General features: G+C 46.1%; 2 protein-coding genes across 3 annotated transcripts in view; one reads left to right on the forward strand and one right to left on the reverse strand.

Moving 5' to 3' along the window:
- The window catches only part of gfm1 (G elongation factor, mitochondrial 1), a 96,490-nt gene that overhangs the window by 68,797 nt on the left and 7,833 nt on the right, over nucleotides 1–19,860 (forward strand). For both annotated transcript variants that reach the window (XM_038815142.1, XM_038815143.1), the window contains exon 13: nucleotides 9,291–9,373. In XM_038815142.1, coding sequence (XP_038671070.1) covers nucleotides 9,291–9,373 — 83 coding nt within the window. The remainder of the gene's footprint in view (nucleotides 1–9,290; nucleotides 9,374–19,860) is intronic.
- Nucleotides 10,795–17,439, reverse strand: lxn (latexin). Its single transcript, XM_038815144.1, has 6 exons — nucleotides 17,008–17,439; nucleotides 12,532–12,600; nucleotides 12,161–12,329; nucleotides 11,883–12,019; nucleotides 11,727–11,789; nucleotides 10,795–11,620 (listed from the first exon to the last, which is right to left on the reverse strand). Exons 1-6 carry the CDS (start codon nucleotides 17,230–17,232, stop codon nucleotides 11,141–11,143), a joined length of 1,143 nt encoding a protein of 380 aa, XP_038671072.1. The 5' UTR covers nucleotides 17,233–17,439; the 3' UTR covers nucleotides 10,795–11,140.

Genomic DNA, 19,860 nt, shown 5'->3' on the forward strand with positions numbered 1-19,860 from the left:
ATATCCAGTGTGCCCAACCCTTGCAGCCTACTTCTCCAACCAACACATCCTAAGTCATGTCTAATGGCATCATAATTGCCCTTCCCCCAGCTATAACTCTTGCCCTGCGGGGTATACTTATCCCTTTCCATCACTAACGTAAAGGTCACCGAATTGTGGTCACTGTTTCCAAAGTGCTCACCTACCTCCAGATCTAACACCTGGCCTGGTTCATTACCCAAAACCAAATCCAATGTGGCCTCGCCTCTTGTTGGCCTGTCAACATATTGTGTCAGGAAACCCTCCTGCACACATTGTACAAAAAACGACCCATCTAATGTACTCGAACTATATCTTTTCCAGTCAATATTTGGAAAGTTAAAGTCTCCCATAACAACTACCCTGTTGGACTTCCGGTTGCGGCTATGACCAGCTAAGTCGCACGTTTGGCTGCTCCTGCGAGGAAGGTGTTTTCGGGCCGATTGGAGGGCCCCTTACGGCGCTGGAACGACGATTCCCGGTGGGGGAAGGTTCCCAGAGGAGAACCCTGCAAAACTTATGGTCGTCACCCGAAGTGGGGCAGAAAAAAAAGCGGCAGCAGCTCCCCGAAAAAAGCGGGGGAAGAAACCCAAATGGCGGCCGGCGGCGCACCCGAGGACTGGAGGAAATGGGCGGAGGAGCAGCAGGCCGTTCTCCTGCGCTTCTTCACGGAGCTGAAAGTGGAGCTGCTGGAGTTGATGAACGCGACGACCACCAGGCTGATGGGAGCCCAGGCGACCCAAGAGGCGTCAATTCGGGAGCTGCAGCAGGAGATGGCTGTGAGGGAGGAGGAGGCCACGGTCCTCGTGGGAAAGGTGGAGGTGCACGAGGCACTCCACCTGAAATGGCAAAACCGACTGGAGGAGATGGATACCCGCATGAGGCGGAAAAACCTGAGGATCCTGGGCCTGGCAGAAGGGCTGGAGGGGTCGGACCTCCCGAGGTATGTGGCAGAAATGCTGGGCTCACTGATGGGGGCAGGGGCCGTCCCTTCGCCCCTGGAACTGGAGGAGGCCTACAGAGTAATGGCCAGGAAGCCAAGAGCAAACGAACCCCCGAGGGCGGTGCTGGTTCGGTTCCAGCGACTCAGTGACCGGGAGAGGGTGCTGAGGTGGGCCAAGAGAGAGAGGAGCAGCAAATGGGAGAACTCGACGGTGAGGATCTACCAGGACTGGGGTGCGGAGGTGGCAAAGCGGCGGGCCCGGTTCAACCGGACGAAGGCGGTGCTGCATGCCAAGAGAATCAGATTCGGGATGCTGCAGCCAGCGCGCTTGTGGGTGACCTATAAGGACCAGCACCACTATTTCGAGTCCCCGGAGGAGGCGTGGGCCTTTGTCCAGGAAGAAAAGCTGGACTCGAACTAGAACCAGGGGATACTTGGCGGTCGTTGCCGCTCTGGTACTTTAAGCTGGACACGTGGCTTTCTTTTGGTTGGATTTTCACTTGGCTGTATTTTTGGACCCCTTTTTTTCTCTCTACCAGGTTTTTTTTCTTTTTTCTGTTATTTATAATGTTATGTTGGGGGGGGCGGGGTGGGGGGGGAGTGCCGGGGGGGGGAGTGCCGGGGGTATGTGTTTCTTGTGGGGTTTTTTTTATCGGTGTGGGATCGGGGACGGGGGTGGAACTGAAGATGGAGGGGTGGGGAGTGGCAGGGCGAAAGCGCGGGCTTTCCTCTGGTTTCCCGCGCGCGGGGCAGAGGAGGGAGGAGGGTGGGAGGAAGGGGCGTGGTCAGCAATGGCTCCCTTTCCCGCGCTGGAGCGGGGTCAAGGAGGGGTGGTAAGGGGGGGGATGTCCCCCATGCCGGGAGGAGTCGGATTGTGGCAGGGGCAGCCGGGTCAGCGTAAACCAGCTGACTTACGGAAGTACTATGGAGGGTGCATCGCGGCTAGGAAGGGTCCTAGCCTGGGGGGGGGGGGGGGGGGAGGGGGGTGGGAGGGGGAAGGGGGGGGCTACCGGGTTGCTGCTGAAAAGGCCAGGGAGGAGAAGTTGAGGACCGGAGGGGTGGGGGGAGGGCGCCATCGCCATGGGGAGCGGGTCAGAAGGGGAGGGCTGACTCGGGGCGAGCAGGTGACAGGATATGGCTAGTCAGCAGGGGAGAGGGTCGGGCTGCCCTTCGACCCGGCTGATCACTTGGAATGTGAGGGGGCTGAATGGGCCGGTCAAGAGAACGAGAGTAATCTCGCATTTGAAGGGACTGAAGGCGGATGTAGCAATGCTACAAGAGACCCATTTGAAGGTGGCGGACCAGGTCCGCCTGAGAAGGGGGTGGGTGGGACAGGTGTTCCACTCAGGACTGGACGCAAAGAACCGGGGGGTGGCGATCCTGGTAGGGAAGAGGGTGTCGTTCGTGGCGGCGGAGGTGGTGGCGGATAAAGAGGGTAGATATGTCATGGTGAAGGGTAGGCTACAGGGGGAGAAAGTGGTGATGGTTAATGTGTATGCCCCGAATTGGGACGACGCTGGCTTCGTGAGGCGCCTACTGGGCCTCATTCCGGACCTGGAGGCAGGGGGCCTGATCATGGGGGGGGACTTCAACACAGTGCTGGACCCCGTGCTGGACAGATCGAGTTCAAGGACGAGTAGGAGGCCGGCAGCGGCAGAAGTGTTAAAGGGGTTTATGGAGCAGATGGGAGGGGTAGATCCCTGGAGGTTTGGGAGGCCGAGGGCGAGGGAGTATTCCTTTTTCTCCCATGTCCACAGAGTCTATTCTAGAATTGACTTTTTTGTATTGAGCAGGGGACTGATCCCGAAAGTACGGGAAGTGGAGTACTCGGCCATAGCGGTCTCAGACCATGCGCCATACTGGGTAGATTTGGAAATGGGGGAGGCGCGAGACCAGCGTCCGCTGTGGCGCCTGGATGTGGGGTTGCTGGTGGATGCGGAGGTGTATAAGAGGGTCCGGAAGAGCATTGAAAGATATCTGGACACTAATGACACGGGGGAGGTGCAGGTGGGGATGGTCTGGGAGGCCCTGAAGGCGGTGATCCGGGGGGAGCTGATCTCCATACGGGCACATAGGGAAAGGAGGGAGAGACAGGAGAGGGAGAGGCTGGTGGGGGAGCTTTTGGACGTGGATAGGAGATATGCGGAGGCACCAGAGGAGGGGCTGTTGGGGGAACGGCGCAGTTTGCAGGCTAAGTTCGACCTGTTGACCACCAGAAAGGCAGAGACACAGTGGAGAAGGGCGCAGGGCGCGATTTATGAATATGGGGAGAAGGCGAGTAGGATGTTGGCGCATCAGCTCCGCAAGCGGGATGCGGCTAGAGAAATTGGGGGAGTGAGGGAGAGGGGTGGGAACGTAGTGCAGAAGGGGCCAGAAGTAAATGGGGTCTTCAGAGACTTCTATAAGGAGCTGTATCGGTCAGAGCCGCCGACGAGGGGAGGGGGGATGGAGGGCTTCTTGAACAAATTGAGGTTCCCCAAGGTCCAAGAGGAGCTGGTAGAGGGGCTGGGGGCGCCGATAGGGTTAGAAGAGCTAGTCAAGGGGATTGGGCATATGCAGACGGGGAAGGCGCCGGGGCCAGACGGGTTCCCGGTGGAATTTTACAAAAAATATGCGGATTTGGTGGGCCCTGTGCTGGTACGAGCCTTCAACGAGGCATGGGAGGGGGGGGCTCTGCCCCCGACAATGTCGCAGGCACTGATCTCTCTGATCTTGAAGCGGGACAAGGACCCCGTGCAATGTGGACGCCAAGTTGCTGGCAAAGATCCTGGCTACCAGGATAGAGGATTGTGTGCCAGGGGTTATACACGAGGACCAGACGGGTTTTGTGAAAGGGCGGCAGCTTAATACGAACGTGCGGAGACTGCTAAACGTCATCATGATGCCGGCAGTGGAGGGTGAGGCGGAGATAGTGGTGGCATTGGACGCGGAGAAAGCATTTGATAGGGTGGAGTGGAAGTACCTGTGGGAGACGCTGGAACGGTTTGGATTTGGGGAGGGATTTATTAAATGGGTGAAGCTGCTCTATTCGGCCCCGACGGCAAGTGTAGTGACGAATGGTAGGAGATCGGAGTATTTTGGGCTCCACCGGGGGACCAGACGGGGGTGCCCCTTGTCCCCCCCTGCTCTTCGCACTGGCAATTGAACCGTTGGCGATGGCACTGAGGGGCTCAGGGGGGTGGAGAGGGCTGACAAGGGGCGGGGAGGAGCACCGGGTATCGCTATACGCGGACGACCTGCTGCTATACGTGGCAGACCCAGAAGGGGGAATGCCGGAGGTGATGGAACTGCTAGCAGAATTTGGGGACTTTTCGGGGTACAAGCTAAACTTGGGCAAGAGTGAGGTATTTGTGATACACCCAGGGGACCAGGAAGAGGGAATCGGGAGACTCCCGTTTAAGAGAGCAGGAAAGAGTTTTAGATATTTAGGGGTGCAGGTGGCAAGGAACTGGGGGACTCTCCACAAGCTGAACTTCTCCAGGCTGGTGGAACAGATGGAGGAGGAATTTAAAAGGTGGGACGTGGTGCCGCTGTCGCTGGCGGGCAGAGTGCAGTCCGTTAAAATGACGGTCCTCCCGAGGTTTTTGTTTTTATTTCAGTGCTTGCCCATCTTCCTCCCTAGGGCCTTCTTCAAAAGGTGACGAGTAGCATCATGAGCTACGTGTGGACGCACGGCACCCCAAGGGTGAGGAGGGTCTTCTTGGAGCGGAGTAGGGATAGTGGAGGGCTGGCATTACCCAATCTTTCGGGGTATTACTGGGCGGCAAATGTATCGATGGTGCGCAAGTGGATGATGGAAGGGGAGGGGGCAGCTTGGAAACGAATGGAGAGGGCGTCCTGTGGCAACATAAGCCTGGGGGCCCTAGTAACGGCGCCATGGCCGCTCCCTCCCACGAGGAACACCACGAGCCCGGTGGTGGCGGCCACCCTCAAGATCTGGGGGCAGTGGAGGCGACACAGGGGGGAAGTGGGAGGTCTGATGGAGGCACCGTTAAGAGGGAACCATAGATTCATCCCGGGGAACATGGACGGGGGATTTCAGAGCTGGCACAGGGTGGGCATCAGGCAGCTGAAGGATCTGTTTGTAGATGGGAGGTTTGCGAGCCTGAGAGAGCTGGAGGAGAAATTCGGGCTCCCCCCGGGAAACATGTTTAGACATTTGCAGGTGAAGACATTTGCTAGACGCCAGGTGGAAGGGTTTCCCTTGCTCCCCAGTAGGGGGGCGAGTGATAGGGTGCTCTCGGGGGTCTGGGTCGGAGGGGGGAGGATATCGGACATCTACAAAGTAATGCAGGAGGAGGAGGAGGCATCAGTAGAGGAGCTGAAAGCCAAGTGGGAGGGGGAGCTGGGAGAACAGATAGAGGATGGGACATGGGCTGATGCCCTGGAGAGGGTTAATTCTTCCTCCTCGTGTGCGAGGCTTAGCCTCATTCAATTTAAGGTGCTACATAGAGCCCATATGACAGGGACAAGGATGAGTCGGTTCTTTGGGGGTGAGGACAGATGTGTCAGGTGTTCGGGAAGTCCAGCGAACCATGTCCATATGTTTTGGGCATGTCCGGCACTGGAGGAGTTCTGGAAGGGAGTGGCAAGGACGGTGTCGAGGGTGGTGGGATCCAGGGTCAAACCAGGATGGGGACTAGCGATCTTTGGGGTTGGGGTGGAGCCGGGGGTACAGGAGGCGAGAGAGGCCGGAGTACTGGCCTTTGCGTCCCTAGTTGCTCGAAGAAGGATACTAATACAGTGGAAGGACGCGAGGCCTCCAAGCGTGGAAACTTGGATTAATGACATGGCAAGCTTTATTCAGTTGGAAAGGGTCAAATTCGCCCTGAGAGGGTCGGTACAAGGGTTCTTCAGGCGGTGGCAGCCTTTCCTCAACTTTTTGGCTCAGAGATAGGGTACAGAGGTCGCAGCAGCAGCAACCCGGGGGAGGGGGGGGAGGAGGGGGAGGGGGGGGAGGAGGGGGAGGAGGGGGAGGAGGGGGAGGGGGGGGAGGAGGGGGAGGGGGGGGAGGAGGGGGAGGGGGGGGAGGAGGGGGAGGGGGGAGGAGGGGGAGGGGGGAGGAGGGGGAGGGGGGGGAGGAGGGGGAGGGGGAGGGGGGGGGAGGGGGAGGGGGGGGGAGGAGGGGGAGGGGGGGGAGGAGGGGGAGGGAGAGGGGGGGGAGGAGGGGGAGGGGGAGGGGGAGGGAGGAGGGGGAGGGAGGAGGGGGGGAGGGAGGGGGGGGGAGGGGAGGGGAGGGGGAGGGGAGGGGGGGGGAGGGGGAGGGGAGAGGAGGGGGGGGAGGGGGAGGGGAGGGGGAGGGGAGGGGAGGGGGAGGGGGGGTGGCAACAACGGTTGTGGTGGGTTATTTACGGTTGAAATGCGGGCAAGTTTGCTCGCAGTTCATGTTTGATGTTGATTGTTGCTTTGTTTGTTTTTGGGGGAGGGGGGAGGGGGGGAGGGACAACGCGCGCGCGAGTTCGGGCGGGGGGGGATATTTGTTAAGAGGGAATATTTTGTAATATTTTATAGTTAGTTGGGGTAAATATCTTCATGTAAAAAATTCTTTCAATAAAAATTATTTAAAAAAAAAAAACTAAAAAAACAACTACCCTGTTACTTTCGCTCTTTTCCAGAATCATCTTCGCCATCCTTTCCTCTACATCCCTAGAACTATTAGGTGGCCTATAGAAAACTCCCAACAGGGTGCCCTCTCCTTTCCTGTTTCTAACCTCAGCCCATACTACCTCAGAAGAAGAGTCCCCATCTAGCATCCTTTCCGCCACCGTAATACTGTCCTTGACTAGCAGCGCCACACCTCCCCCTCTTTTGCCCCCTTCTCTGAGCTTACTAAAACACCTAAACCCCGGAACCTGCAACAACCATTCCTGTCCCTGCTCTATCCATGTCTCTGAAATGGCCACAACGTCGAAGTCCCAGGTACCCACCCATGCTGCCAGTTCCCCTACCTTATTTCGTATACTCCTGGCATTGAAGTAGACACACTTCAAACCACCTACCTGAACACTGGCACCCTCCTGCGAAGTCAAATCTGTGCTCCTGACCTCTATACTCTCAATCTCCCGTACCCCAAAACTACAATCCAGGTTCCCATGCCCCTGCTGAATTAGTTTAAACCCCCCCAAAGAGCACTAACAAATCTCCCCCCCAGGATATTGGTGCCCCTCAGGTTCAGATGTAGACCATCCTGTCTATAGAGGTCCCACCTTCCCCAGAAAGAGCCCCAGTTATCCAGAAATCTGAATCCCTCCCGCCTGCACCATCCCTGTAGCCACGTGTTTAATTGCTCTCTCTCCCTATTCCTCATCTCACTATCACGTGGAGCGGTTCCAAATTATCCCGCTTCAGTGCTGCAAAGCTCTCTTTCATGACCTGCAGCATGTTGTCCAGTGCTGTCTGGACCTTCCTTTCCGTGGGCCGTTCATCGGCCATCTTACCTCCCACTTGAGCTTCCACACCACCTTTGTTCAGCCCCTTCTTCGCCTGTTTTCGCTCCCTTCTGCTCCTTAAGTCCATACAACTCTGTATGGATTCAGATCTAGAGTGCTATTGATTTTCACTCCAGCGCTCAAAAGTTCAAAGAAGTCGGGGAAAAGGGTCTTACTCCCTCATAGCCGCCACCGGAAGTCAGCCCACACCACTTCTGATTTGCAAGTGATTTGTATCAATGCTTCTGCATTGCTTCACTTGATTGTAAATTCATATGTGTTGTGTTGTTTATGGTGGTCTATAACTTCATCTTTGGAAGGTGCCAATAATAGGATGTATATTTGGCAAACCTCTTCCATTATTATCTCTGTTACTAATTGTTACATTGCTAAGAATTAACTCGACTCCTGTAAATAGGAATCTTGACAAACTGTGACAATGTGCTGAATGGGTCAGTTTGCTGTGACTAGGTATTGCTAACTAGCATATAGTTCAAGCATAAAGTTTTAATTCTGAACATCAATGGAAAGCATCTATTTGTTTTGCAGGACACTTCCAAGCAGGTTTGCTGTTGGTTTGTTGTGAGCGCAACTCTGCCCTACTGGTTGAGAAAATTAGCTGAGGCTTATTAACCTTGGCTGTACACATCTCAACGTGTAAAATATTTTAAAAGCTGCTTTTATGCTGGCGAAGGGGGGGGGGGTTCAGCGATGATACCTCTTAAAACTGAATACAGTAGTTAGCATGACACTAGAGTAGTTTTACATGAGTTATTTTATTAAGGATTGAGATGAATTATAGGACTGAGTAATCATTATTAACTATTAAACATGTATTTTTAGGACGTAGCAGTAATAAGTAATCAAATGGGATTTAGGATAGCTAACTTCACCAAAAGGACATTACTTCTGACATCTTGGGTGGGATTCTCCCACCCCCTGCCGGGTCAGAGAATCCTTGGGGGGCGGCGTGAATCCCACCCCGCTGCTCCGACGCCGGCTGCCGTATTCTCCGGTGCCGGTTTTCAAGTGGGGGCGGGGATCACGCCACGCCAGTTGGGGGCCATTGCCCCCCTCCCCGCGGCAATTGTCCGGGCCCCGATGGGCTGAGCGGCTGTCAGTTTCTGGTCAGTCCCACCGGCGTAAAATTGACATGGTCCCACACGGCGGGACCTGGCTGGTCCCACATTGATTTTTGAACTTTGTGTAAGTACTGTGTTCTGGTCTTTGTTCGGCAGAACAGGTCTTGGCAGATATCCAGTCTGTTCTCCATGTACACGTAACAAGCTTGATTAAATAAGCCATCTTGTCCAGATTGTCGTGTTTTTTCTTCTCTGTACTGAGTTGAGCCACAGGGAATAACTCCACATGGAAGCTGACTCAATACACAGCTCTTGAAACCGCTCCGACATCACTGGTACGACTCTGAAAGAATGGCATCTCATGAACCTTTCAAATTGAGCTGTTGAATCTACTCCCACGTATTATCTGTCTGAAGTCATGTAAGTTTGGGAACCAATTTATGAACCGGTATCCCAAACTTGCAGTTAAAACAGCATCAGAATGGGGCAGCACGGTGGCACAGTGGTTAGCATTGTTGCCTACGGCGCTGAGGACCCAGGTTCGAATCCCGACCCTGGGTCACTGTCCGTGTGGAGTTTGCACATTCTCCCCGTGTCTGCATGGGTTTCACCCCCACAACCCAAAGATGTGCAGGATAGGTAGATTGGCCACACTAAATTGCCCCTTAATTGGAAAAATAATTGGGTACTCTAAATTTTTTTTTTTTAAAACAGCATCAGAAAAAAGAGGCTATCAAGTACTCATGGTAGTCCCTTTGTGTTGCCTTAAGGGAACCCACAAATGGTGTTTAATAATTTTATCTTCTGTTCTATGTTCAGAGACTAGCAAGAGAATACAATTGTCCTTGTGTAACGGGAAAACCTAAAGTTGCCTTCAGAGAAACCATCTCTACCAATGTTCCGTGAGTAGTTTCATAAACTGTCATTTTACTGGATTTATTTTTCATTAATTATTTTGGCATATAAATTGTATTTCATTTTTGGCATAATTGAAGTTCAAGAGATTGATGTCCACATCTTACATGAGTTCCACATTCAGCGCTTAACATTTTTACTTGAAGTTCTGTTAAATTGAGAGAAATTTTACGTTTTATAATCAAAATCTTCCTGAGGCACTAAAAAGCTGTGGAACTTAACAGGAGCAGGCATTCAACCCTCAACCAGAACTGCTATTAAACAAGCATATCTCTTAATACCTCCAGCTGACAAAAAACTATTAAAACATATGGCAAATTATTAATTGATCTGGAATGAACTGATTTTTAGGAGAGTTCCCCACACCTGTATCACCCTTTGCACAAAGAAACGTTTCTAACCTCTCCTGAAAAGCCTGGTTCTGATTTTAAGGTTATATCCACTTTGCTGGATTCCCCCCACCAGTGGAAAAAGTTTCCATCAACCCTGTCAAGTTATTTCAAAATTCTAAAAGCCTCAATAAGATTACTCCTTAGCAATGTTTCTTCCAGTGATTATAGATCTAGAGTCTGTAATCCCTTCTCCTCATCTAAACCTTGGAGTCCTGCTAACATTCAAGTGAATCTGTGCTGCACTCCTTCCAAGGCCAGCATATCCTTTCTTAGGTCATCGTCCAGGATTCTGCAAAGTACTCCATATGTAATTTAACCAGGGTTTTGTATAGCTACAGCAAAACGTCTTTCTCTTTATATTCCAGCTCTTCAGTTATAAAATTCCAGAATTCAATTTGCGTTGTCCCATATTTGCATATTGATATTTAAAAATCATAATTGTGATTTGTTCCATTGGAGGGAAAAATTGATCTTGATATTGGGAAATATGGAGATTAAACATATCAGTGACATTTTACTTTGCAAAAATTTCCATTAAGTGACAGTGCAATGGTACTGTGCATTTGAATACCAATACATAATGCCACAGATAGAAAGATGCAAGTTTGATGTTGCCACACTGATGAGTTGTAGCTAAGCTGTGTGTGAGGATGTGCTGAATGAAGATTGCAATACATCGAGCAGGTAATCCATGAATAATGCTGAAGTAACCAAAAATAAAGGAAATCCATTTGTTACATTGGATTAATAAGAACGAGCATTCAACTTAGCATGTGGATTTAATTGATTAACTAAAGATTGAATTATAAAATTGAATCATTCGAAAACAAAAATTGGAAGATATGAATATTGAATGGGGGGAAATGTTTTGAGGTAACAGGGTACTGAGTACCAGGTTTGGATATCTTGATTCACTGAAAATTATATATCCTCATACAAAGAATGGTGGAACCCTATCAAAGTTAGATAATTCAATCTTCCAGTTTGTGTACAGTTTAAAAAAAATCTGCTCAGTGTTTTTCAGTAAATATTCTTTATTAATAACAGTGATGGAGTGAACTGTTGAGATTAACAGTGGTTTTACTAATCTGACATTAAGGTAGTTTACTGGCTTGAATGCAGGTTCAATATCTTGTGCCATTTAAATATGTTTTTTATGTCAACAGTGGAAAATACAATTAAAAATTTTGAAGACAACATTTGAGCAGCATTCATTTTAGTTACAAGTATGAATTCAATTAATTTGGATGCAGTGTTAGTAATATCTCCTTTTTCACATTGTCATACTTTATATGCCACAAGTACAAATGGAAAACCGTAATTTTGAATAAATGTAACTCATCCCACTTGAGTGGTTATCATTCAGTTCATGAGAAAACCTTCCATTGCTGACCCTCCAAATCGCTTTGATTCTGACTCTTCGAATCTCTCGGATCCCGACCCTTCAAAACCCTTTTCAAATCTCTCTGTTCCCGACCCTTCGGATCTCTCTGTTCCCGACCCTTCGGATCTCTCTGCTTCCGGCCCTTTGGATCTCTCTGCTTCCGACCCTTCGGTTCTCTCTGATCCCGACCCTTCGGATCTTTCTGATCCCGACCCTTCGGATCTTTCTGATCCCGACCCTTCGGATCTTTCTGATCTCGACCCTTCGGATCTTTCTGATCCCGACCCTTCGGATCTTTCTGATCCCGACCCTTCGGATTGCTCTGATCCCGACCTTCCAAATCTCTCCAATCTTGACTCTTCAGGAAAACTTTCATATGGGGGAGTCGAGCAAAAGTATTTCACAGTCAGGGGGTGTTTGGGGTGCCACATCACCCACATAGAGCAAGTGAGTATTTCCTGTTCAGGCCAGAGAAAATACATGTAATTAATGTGCTAGCAGTGATCATTGAAAGGGATTTCGGTGATCTCTACAGAGATAATCAATTTTTATTCATTAATTTACCTGGGTTGGCAACTCATGGAGAAGAATTATGTAGACAAACTGAAGAAATGTGTCTGGCCTTCGCTGGAAAAGAGTTGTTTAGTTACTAAAACATTCGATGGAAATGCCACAATACATATATTCAAAGGCAAGAAAATATTTATTTTAATTTCTTACCAATTGGTTAACTTTCTGGATTTGAACCATGTTATACTTCATGACTTCAGTTGATTTTTTCCAGATTATATAACTGGCACTGACTTTTGCCAAGAGCCAGATTGGCAGCATTTTAGGATCTACAAATCCAAAATTGTCTAATATGCAGGAAGAAAATGAAACCAGTGGTTGGGAAAAAACTTGGAAATCAGATCAAGTATTCTTCAATATTTTTGAATCTCAAAAATCAGCTTGATAACCAATGAAACGGTTAAGTGACTGGGTGACTGAAACCATACCTGGGATATTGTAACCAACCAAAGGGTACTTCTGTTCCTGTAAATTGAGATAAAATCTATTATCTTTCTCTAAGCTGTCCTTCATCTCATCTTTCAGATTGCACTTTAGCGCTGTGCCTGGATTTTTTTTCTTATGGAAGAATACATTCGCTGTACAGATGGCAATTACCTGTGATGAGAAACAATTCTTGTCATCTTGAGTTAGTTCTTTCAGGAGAACTTGTATTAACTGGATTGTTTTTATTTATCTGAGGCAACTACTTATTTTAGTTCAGTTACTAAACTGTGTTATAAATAAATTTGTTAAATTTATTTGCGAGTCATTTAGACAATAAATGTAAGACATACCATATTTTTGCTATTCTACTTACATTTGAAGGGTTTTCTTGATTTTTCACTTCAAATTCTAGGTAGTACTTGCGTCCTATATTCAAAATCATCTGGTGAGAAAAATAATTCATTTGGTTGGGTTTATGTTAAATCAAACTTGATACTAACAGAAATGTACACAATTCAATTTGCATTAACCAACAAATATTTGAGGGCACAATGGTTCGGGGAGCCTTGCTGGAAATGATGGGTCAGGCATCCATTTCGTTGCTTAAAAAGGATAAGGATCCAGTGGAATGTGGGTCATCTAGGCCCATGTCTCTGTTGAATGTGGATGCCAAGGTCACTGGAGAAGGTGTTGGCATTGTGGTTGGAGGAGCGCCTTCCGAAGGTGATTGGGGAGGATCAGACGGGGTTTGTTCAGGGTAGTCAGTTGTCGTTGATTGTGCGGCGACTGCTGAGTGTGGTGCTTTCTCCAGCAGAAGAAAGGGAGTTGGAGGTGGTGGCGGCATTGGTTGTGGAGAGGCGTTTGATCGGGTGGAGTGGAGCCATCTCTTTGCAGTGTTGGAGAAGTTTGGGATTGGGCCTAAGTTTGTGCCATGAGTGAAATTGTTGTATAAGTATCAGATGGCGTGTGTGCGAACAAATGGTATGAATTCAGGGTACTTTCTGCTGCATCAGAGAATGAGGCAGGGATGCCTCATGTCCCCCCTTCTGTTGCGCTGGTGAGGGAGCCCTTGGCCATTGCACTAGGGTGCTCGGATTTATGGAAGGGGATAGTGAGGGGGCGGAGGTGGAGCACAAGGTGTCTCTGTATGCGGATGATCTGCTGTTATATATTTTGGACCCAAGCACTTCGGTGGGGGACATAATGGGTCTGCTTAGGAGATTTGGGGCATTTTTGGGACTTTGCTAAAACAATTTTTCTGACCTTTCCGATAGTGCCTGACTGCTCATCGTAGGAGGCTGTGCTGTTGGTAATGAGTTGGAGGGTGGGATCTTCTTGGCAAATTATGGGAGGATTTTGGAGGAGGATAAGATGCCCATGGAGGGGGTTAAGGCCAAGTGGGAAGAGGAGTTGGGGATGGCGGTGGAGGAGGGCTGTGGTATGAGGCGCTGAAGAGAGTGAATGCCTCACCCTCTTATGCGAGGCTAGGGTTGCTACAGTTGAAGATGGTGCACAGGATGCATTTGACAAACTTGGCTGTTTGAGGGGGTAGAGGATACTTGCGAACGATGTGGGAAGCGCTTGGCTAATCATGTTATGCTCCTGCCCGAAGTTGGAGAAATTTTGAGGGTTGTTTTTCGGCACCACGTCGGTAATCCTGCATGTGGATTTGGAGCCGGGTGCCCTGGGCCCATATTTGGGTGTCAGACCTGCCAGAGTTGCGGACTGGAGTAAGGAGGTGGATGTTTTAGTCTTCACCTAGTTGATCGCTCGTCAGTGGGTTCTTTTAAGGTTGAGGTCAGCTTCTCCACCCTGTGCCTCCACGTGGCTGGACGATCTAACGGAATTCTTCCATCGGTGAAATTTGCCCTAAAGGAGGTGGGGGGGGGGACAATTGAGGGATTTCTCAAGAGATGGGATTTGTTTATTTTGTATTTTGGAGAGCTAGTTACCGTCAATTGTTGGGGAGGAGGGGGTGTTGTAGGGGATGTAATGTTTTTGTCTTGTTTTGCTTTGTATTAAATGTTAAAATGCTAAACGTTTGAAGAAAAATACTTTTCAAAAAAAAAATTGCATTGATCAAAACATTTTTGTGCACTTGGAAATCTGTGTAAAAATTAGAATTACAGCTATAGATTATGGCTATGATGTATTGGGGATTGCAGTCAAAATGTTGTGTTGAACTCTGCACAAAGTACTTTAAATTGGATGTACAGGTAGAATTGGTGAAAAAATCGATCACTCAAGTTCAAGGTACATTTTTCAAAATACTCCAGTTGAAGTTCCTCCAAGATTTTATTGTGGTGGTTCAGCATCTGCATGTTGTCCATCATGGTTTATATTCATGGGTACAAAAATGATTTGTTCAAAACAAAATTTTTCCAAGTGCCTCAACTGAATATTGGAAATATGTAAAACCAGTGTGTTGAGGTAACATTCCAATCCATGACATCAATGATATTGCAAACCAACCAAGCTTTTCCTTTCATGATTTATCCTCCCATACACCCTTTAATACAATGTACTGAATGCCGATTGGTTGTTAAGCCTTTTAAGATGAGAGAAGAAGGGTATCAACTGAAAGACTGGACGTTTCAGAATCTGAGGCTTTTGAAGGAAATAGAATTACTCAAAAACTCCATAACAGCATGCATTGTATTCCATTATTGGAATTAAGCAGCCCAAGGCACTTCACATGAGCATTACAAAGCAAAATGGTAACACTTTGATATTGGGGCTGATGGTACAAGGTTTGGCCAGCGAGTTAGATTTTTAACAGTGTTTTAATGGAGGAGAGAGCCTTTTAGAGTGGGAGCTCCAGAACTTAGGGTCTTGACAGCTGAAGGCACAGCCACAAATGATTAAGATCAGGAATGCTCATGAGATGTATAATCCAGTTGATTCATTACTGTGAAATATGGAACCTTTTATGATTTAAACCCTACAATGACAATCAGCAGCAACTACAAGTTTTAAAATGTGAGCAAATCAAATCACTCAGTTGTGTGAAAATCCTCTAGCTACATTTTACACTTCTCAGCTAAACAATGCTTACTACTATAAATTAGGCTTATGACATGTATAGGCACTTAAAATTATAACATTTGAAGTGAAATGACAAGGCATGCTTGTGCAATATCATTTCTATATTAGAAATGCCTTTAAAGATTATGTTGGAGGCCTGTGCCTATGTGAGAAGCCCTGAATCTCTAGTTCAAGGAGGATACCAAAACTAGCATCTAAAAATACAAAATTGGGTATCTGACGCTGACCCAAATGCATCTTATTGATGGTGAAATTGGCAGTAAGATCCATACTCTTTTGTTTTTTAATAATTTTTATTGGAATTTTTTACAGAAAGTATAAAAATATAACAAGAAGTAATAATATGCAACAAACTGCCCCATAGCACCCGCAACTCCCTCCAAACCGTAACAACCGTAAGGTCCTACTCCAAAGATCATGAGGGATTGAAATTGTCAGAATTGTCTGGTAAAGGTGGTAGAAGGGATCAGCAGTGCAGAGAGAGCAAGCTCTGGAAGTCTGAGTATCAGACTAGGAAACTGAAGAGAATCATAGTGAATTTTTGAGAGTTTTGGCATGCCTTAATCTGGTCTCAGGAGAAGCGGAAGAGCCCTGAAGATCCTGGGAAGTTTTGTGGAATGAAAAACTGAAGGGGCGTGGTCTGTTATTTTTGAGTTGGAAATATACTACTGTTCCTTCTTTGCGCTGGCTTAAATCCTGGAACTGAGAGACTACTTGGAACACACAGTACAGTGGTTCAAGGCAGTGGCTTAGCATCCCCTCCTCAAGGGAAAAATAGGAATGACAAATACCAGTCTTGTCAGTGCACATCCTATGAATTAATAAAAAATATAATCTGTTCCAATTTCCTGGTTCCAGTTGATCACATGAATGGTTGCCTATTAGTTTGAAGAACAAGGGAGAACTGACTAATTGATACTTGTATGACTTGCTGAAAGGCTGTTAGTAAAATTTGTGCAATGTTTGAGCTGGAAAAATGGATAAATACTTCAACCTTTGGTCTCATTATATAGACTTCTAAAATGGGACATTAAACACTTAAGTGTTTAAAGATTGAAAATATGTGAGAAAGTTCTTAGTTGCTAAGTGCCATGGATTGAATACAAAATTGTTTTTGTACTGGTAAATAGCGCAGCCCACTGACCTTTGCAGGATTGAAGAGTTTTGGGTTTCCCTTAGTTACTAGTATCAGCAAAATTTTTCATATGAGCCTTGATTCTTTTCAAACTGATTTTGTTTATTATTGTTTAGAATGGAATAACTTGAAGTGGTTGGAATTTAAAAGCATTATTCTGCTCCAAATCCTCCATCTATCCTTCGTAAACGCATTGAAACTATCAGGTTTAATGTCAAACTGAAAATTGTGTCAGATCAAGTCACTGATATAAACTAGTGGGCATATTGTAAGTTTGTTTTGCTGAAAAATGATTTTTGGAAATCGGTTATGGTCTTCTGCTGAGTTCCCACGTTATTGAAATCAATGTACCTAGTTTCTTGCATTCAGGTTCCAAGTCAGCAACTTTTCCAATAAACAAAGGCATTTGCCATTTCCCTGTTCATGTGCTTTGCATTTTAATTCTGTCCTTCCAGTTTTAACTGGAACATGTTGTATGAAACATTTAAATAATACTTGTATTTTTAATGTGGCAGCAGCACATTTAAATTTGTTTCCTATTTATTTTTTATTGCATATATCAAGAAACAATGTATTATGGATACTAAATTGTACTCTTACAATTATACATTCAGAAAGCAAATGATTTAAATATGTTACTAGTACTGTTTGTATTTTAAAAAATCTTACCTCAGTATAGGCTTTCTTCAGTTTATGTAGTTCATAAATTCTGTTTGGGGATCCATAACGATAGTTTAAATAATGGACGGCCACACTTGCAGCTTGTTGAGAAATGCGGGCTTTTGTAGGAATTTCAACAGCAGTAACTGGAAGGTCTAAACGATTGGTTATTATTTTTGGCATTCCATATAATAATGGTAAGAAACAAACGATAGAGCAAAGAAATAAGTACATGTTTGAGCAAAGCCAGTTGTGAACTAAACTCAGTTGTGAACTGAGCTCTTACTGTGTGGAAGATATAGCTTCAGCAGTTGCGTCACAGCAGCACCCTCGCAACCTTAATGGTTATATATTAAAGTAATAAAATGCTTATTTCTCATGGACTTTGTTACGGTCTCCAACTTCAACTTCCAACACACTTGCATTTCTGCCTTTAATCTGGACTTAACTTTACTGCATTTGATTAATATACTCTGGAATGTAATGCTGACTTCATTCTGTTAATCTTGCTTGCAATAAAAAAAATTCCCCTCACACTTGAACTTGAGCCAAAGTTCATGTTCAGACTTTAAATGTTTTTGAAGTGCTTTTCCCCATTTAATTCATCAGCAGTGAGAGCAAGGAATATAATTTTGTGATCATGTTAATTTTCTCAACCTTTTGCTTTATTAATTACACGGATGAGTGTAATTTTGTTGCAATTTAACTTCCCCTCATTGACCTTTTGTAATACATTTTCAGTATCGTGATTAAAGTGGACCATTTTAAAGTGGTCAAAAATTAAACTAATGCAGTGTCCCTGTCTAGTATTACTATTTTGTGCTAGTTTAGAAATCCAAATCTAATTTCAGAAATCATTTGACTTAATCTTAAACTTTACATTTATTGGAATGTTTAGCTTTGTGTGGGTCAGTTTGACTGCTGGCTGCATCCTTGTGGGGTATTGTGCTTCAAATCAGTGAGCGATCGGCACCCACACAGAAGAATTAAATTTTATTTAATCACTGAATATTGATCAAGAAATTTGCTGTTGACTATAGTAAAATTTGTGTTCTCATTCTTTAAATTGCTCACCAGATAAATTAAAATATACACACGAGTTATTAAGATTTTCAGAAACTATATTGTTGGACTTAATACCATGATATGCCTCTAGTTATGCAGTAGAGCGCTATGCTTTTGATTTGGAGTTTTGAATTTGATTAGTCACATTGGGACTTGAATTCAGATATTTGCTTATCTGATCCAGCTGCATTGCTAAGAAATAAATAGGAAAAGACTATCTAGGACTTATTGTGGAAATTAGCTAGTTTACATTAAAATGGGAATTTCCAGCCTTTATCCTAACCTTGATTCTAAATCAACCATGATGTAATAGAGATCTTTGTTTTTAGTTGTTGTTCCCTCTTGAACAATTTGCATTTCTTTTTCCTGTTCTTTAACTGGCTTGCGTGGAGTGTTGGATATAGTCTTATCAGAGAAAGGGAATTTATTTTAATAAGACATCAGGTTAGCATGAAAGTGTGAACAATTGCCTCGGTTGGAAACCACCCATGCTAAACTTTTTGTTGATTATGATTGACAGAAATTAATATTGGAAGACATTTCCTGATATTCTCACTGCATTTTTCCCCAAAAGTCAACCAGGCTTTCATTTTATTGCTTCTAACTGATAGTGGAAAATATTTTAGAAGTTACACTGGTTACTCAAATCTCTGAGCCCTGTCAAACCATTAGCTGTGATGTTATTGAATGGCGGTTCAAGCTCGAGGAGAAGAATAGTCTTCTTGAGTTATCTGTCCAAAGACTAGTCCATACCAAGCACTGCAATCTCCACCATGGGTAGTGGGGCAAGGAGGCAGGTCCTGAAATAATCCCAGTTGGAAATGGGGATTGAATTCAGTGCTACTAGAAGCAATCTGATTCTCTCCCACCATTCATCAACTGAGCCAACTGACCCAAAGATTCTGAGTTGCTGTGGCAACATACACTTTTTACATGCATGTTGTAGTCTGGAGCTTATGCATAGTGATGGAGGCTGCAATTTCTTTCCATCACAAGGCTGACCAGGATTCTATCCTGCTGTTATTACTGGCCATTGGCATATATAGGAGAATTTACAAGTTGATACTCAACCTGTTTGGCCACATTATGACGCATCTTCCTTGGCCATCAAGTCCTGGAATGGGGACTTGAACCTGGAGCTTCTGGCTCAGAAGCAGGGAAGTTACCCACTGCACCACAAAACCTCCACCGAATGGTGGTCTCTATTACACCCATTTAAGAAGCCAGTATTTTGTGACAGCTCTGTAGAAATATTGGGTTTACAGGAGGGGGTATACTATAAAAATCACGCTATTTTAAAGTGGTTAACTATGATAAAAATAAATGTTTTTAAAACAGCATTGTTACAGTGGAGCCATTCCATTGGATGCTTCTCTGGAATTAATTTCCAAGCACCATCTCTACTTTTAAATACATTTATATATGGCTGCCTCACACTCACAGGATCTGACTGCAGCATAAAAGCAAACCGAGATATGCTTCATCTTAAAGATCAAATAATTCCACTGTATAATCTACAATCAAAAACAACTCCAATATTTGTGCTAATGAGCCCTGTGTGGCTATGGGTACCCATTTTGCCCGTCTCTTTATGGGGTATGTGGGACATTGCTTGTTCCAGTCTTATTCCGACCCCCTCCCACAACTTTTTTTATCCGTACATTAATGACTGTTTCGGGGCCGCTTTGTGTTATCGTCTGGACATGGACAAATTGATCAATTTTGCTTCCAATTTCCACCCCTTTATCACCTTCATGTGGTCCATCTCAGACACATCCATTCCTTGACCTATCTATC

Source organism: Scyliorhinus canicula, chromosome 13, assembly GCF_902713615.1.
Source record: "Scyliorhinus canicula chromosome 13, sScyCan1.1, whole genome shotgun sequence".
Taxonomy (NCBI): Eukaryota; Metazoa; Chordata; class Chondrichthyes; order Carcharhiniformes; family Scyliorhinidae; genus Scyliorhinus; species Scyliorhinus canicula.

What these genes read in the sequence shown, in the direction of transcription:
- lxn (XM_038815144.1), bottom strand. Translation starts at nt 17,232, where the DNA reads ATGTACTTATTTCTTTGCTCTATCGTTTGTTTCTTACCATTATTATAT. An exon ending in TGAAGAAAGCCTATACTGAG is followed by an intron (nt 12,601 to 17,007) that starts GTAAGATTTTTT and finishes TTTTCTCACCAG; the next exon opens with ATGATTTTGAATATAGGACG. An exon ending in GGTTGGTTACAATATCCCAG is followed by an intron (nt 12,020 to 12,160) that starts GTATGGTTTCAG and finishes CCTGCATATTAG; the next exon opens with ACAATTTTGGATTTGTAGAT.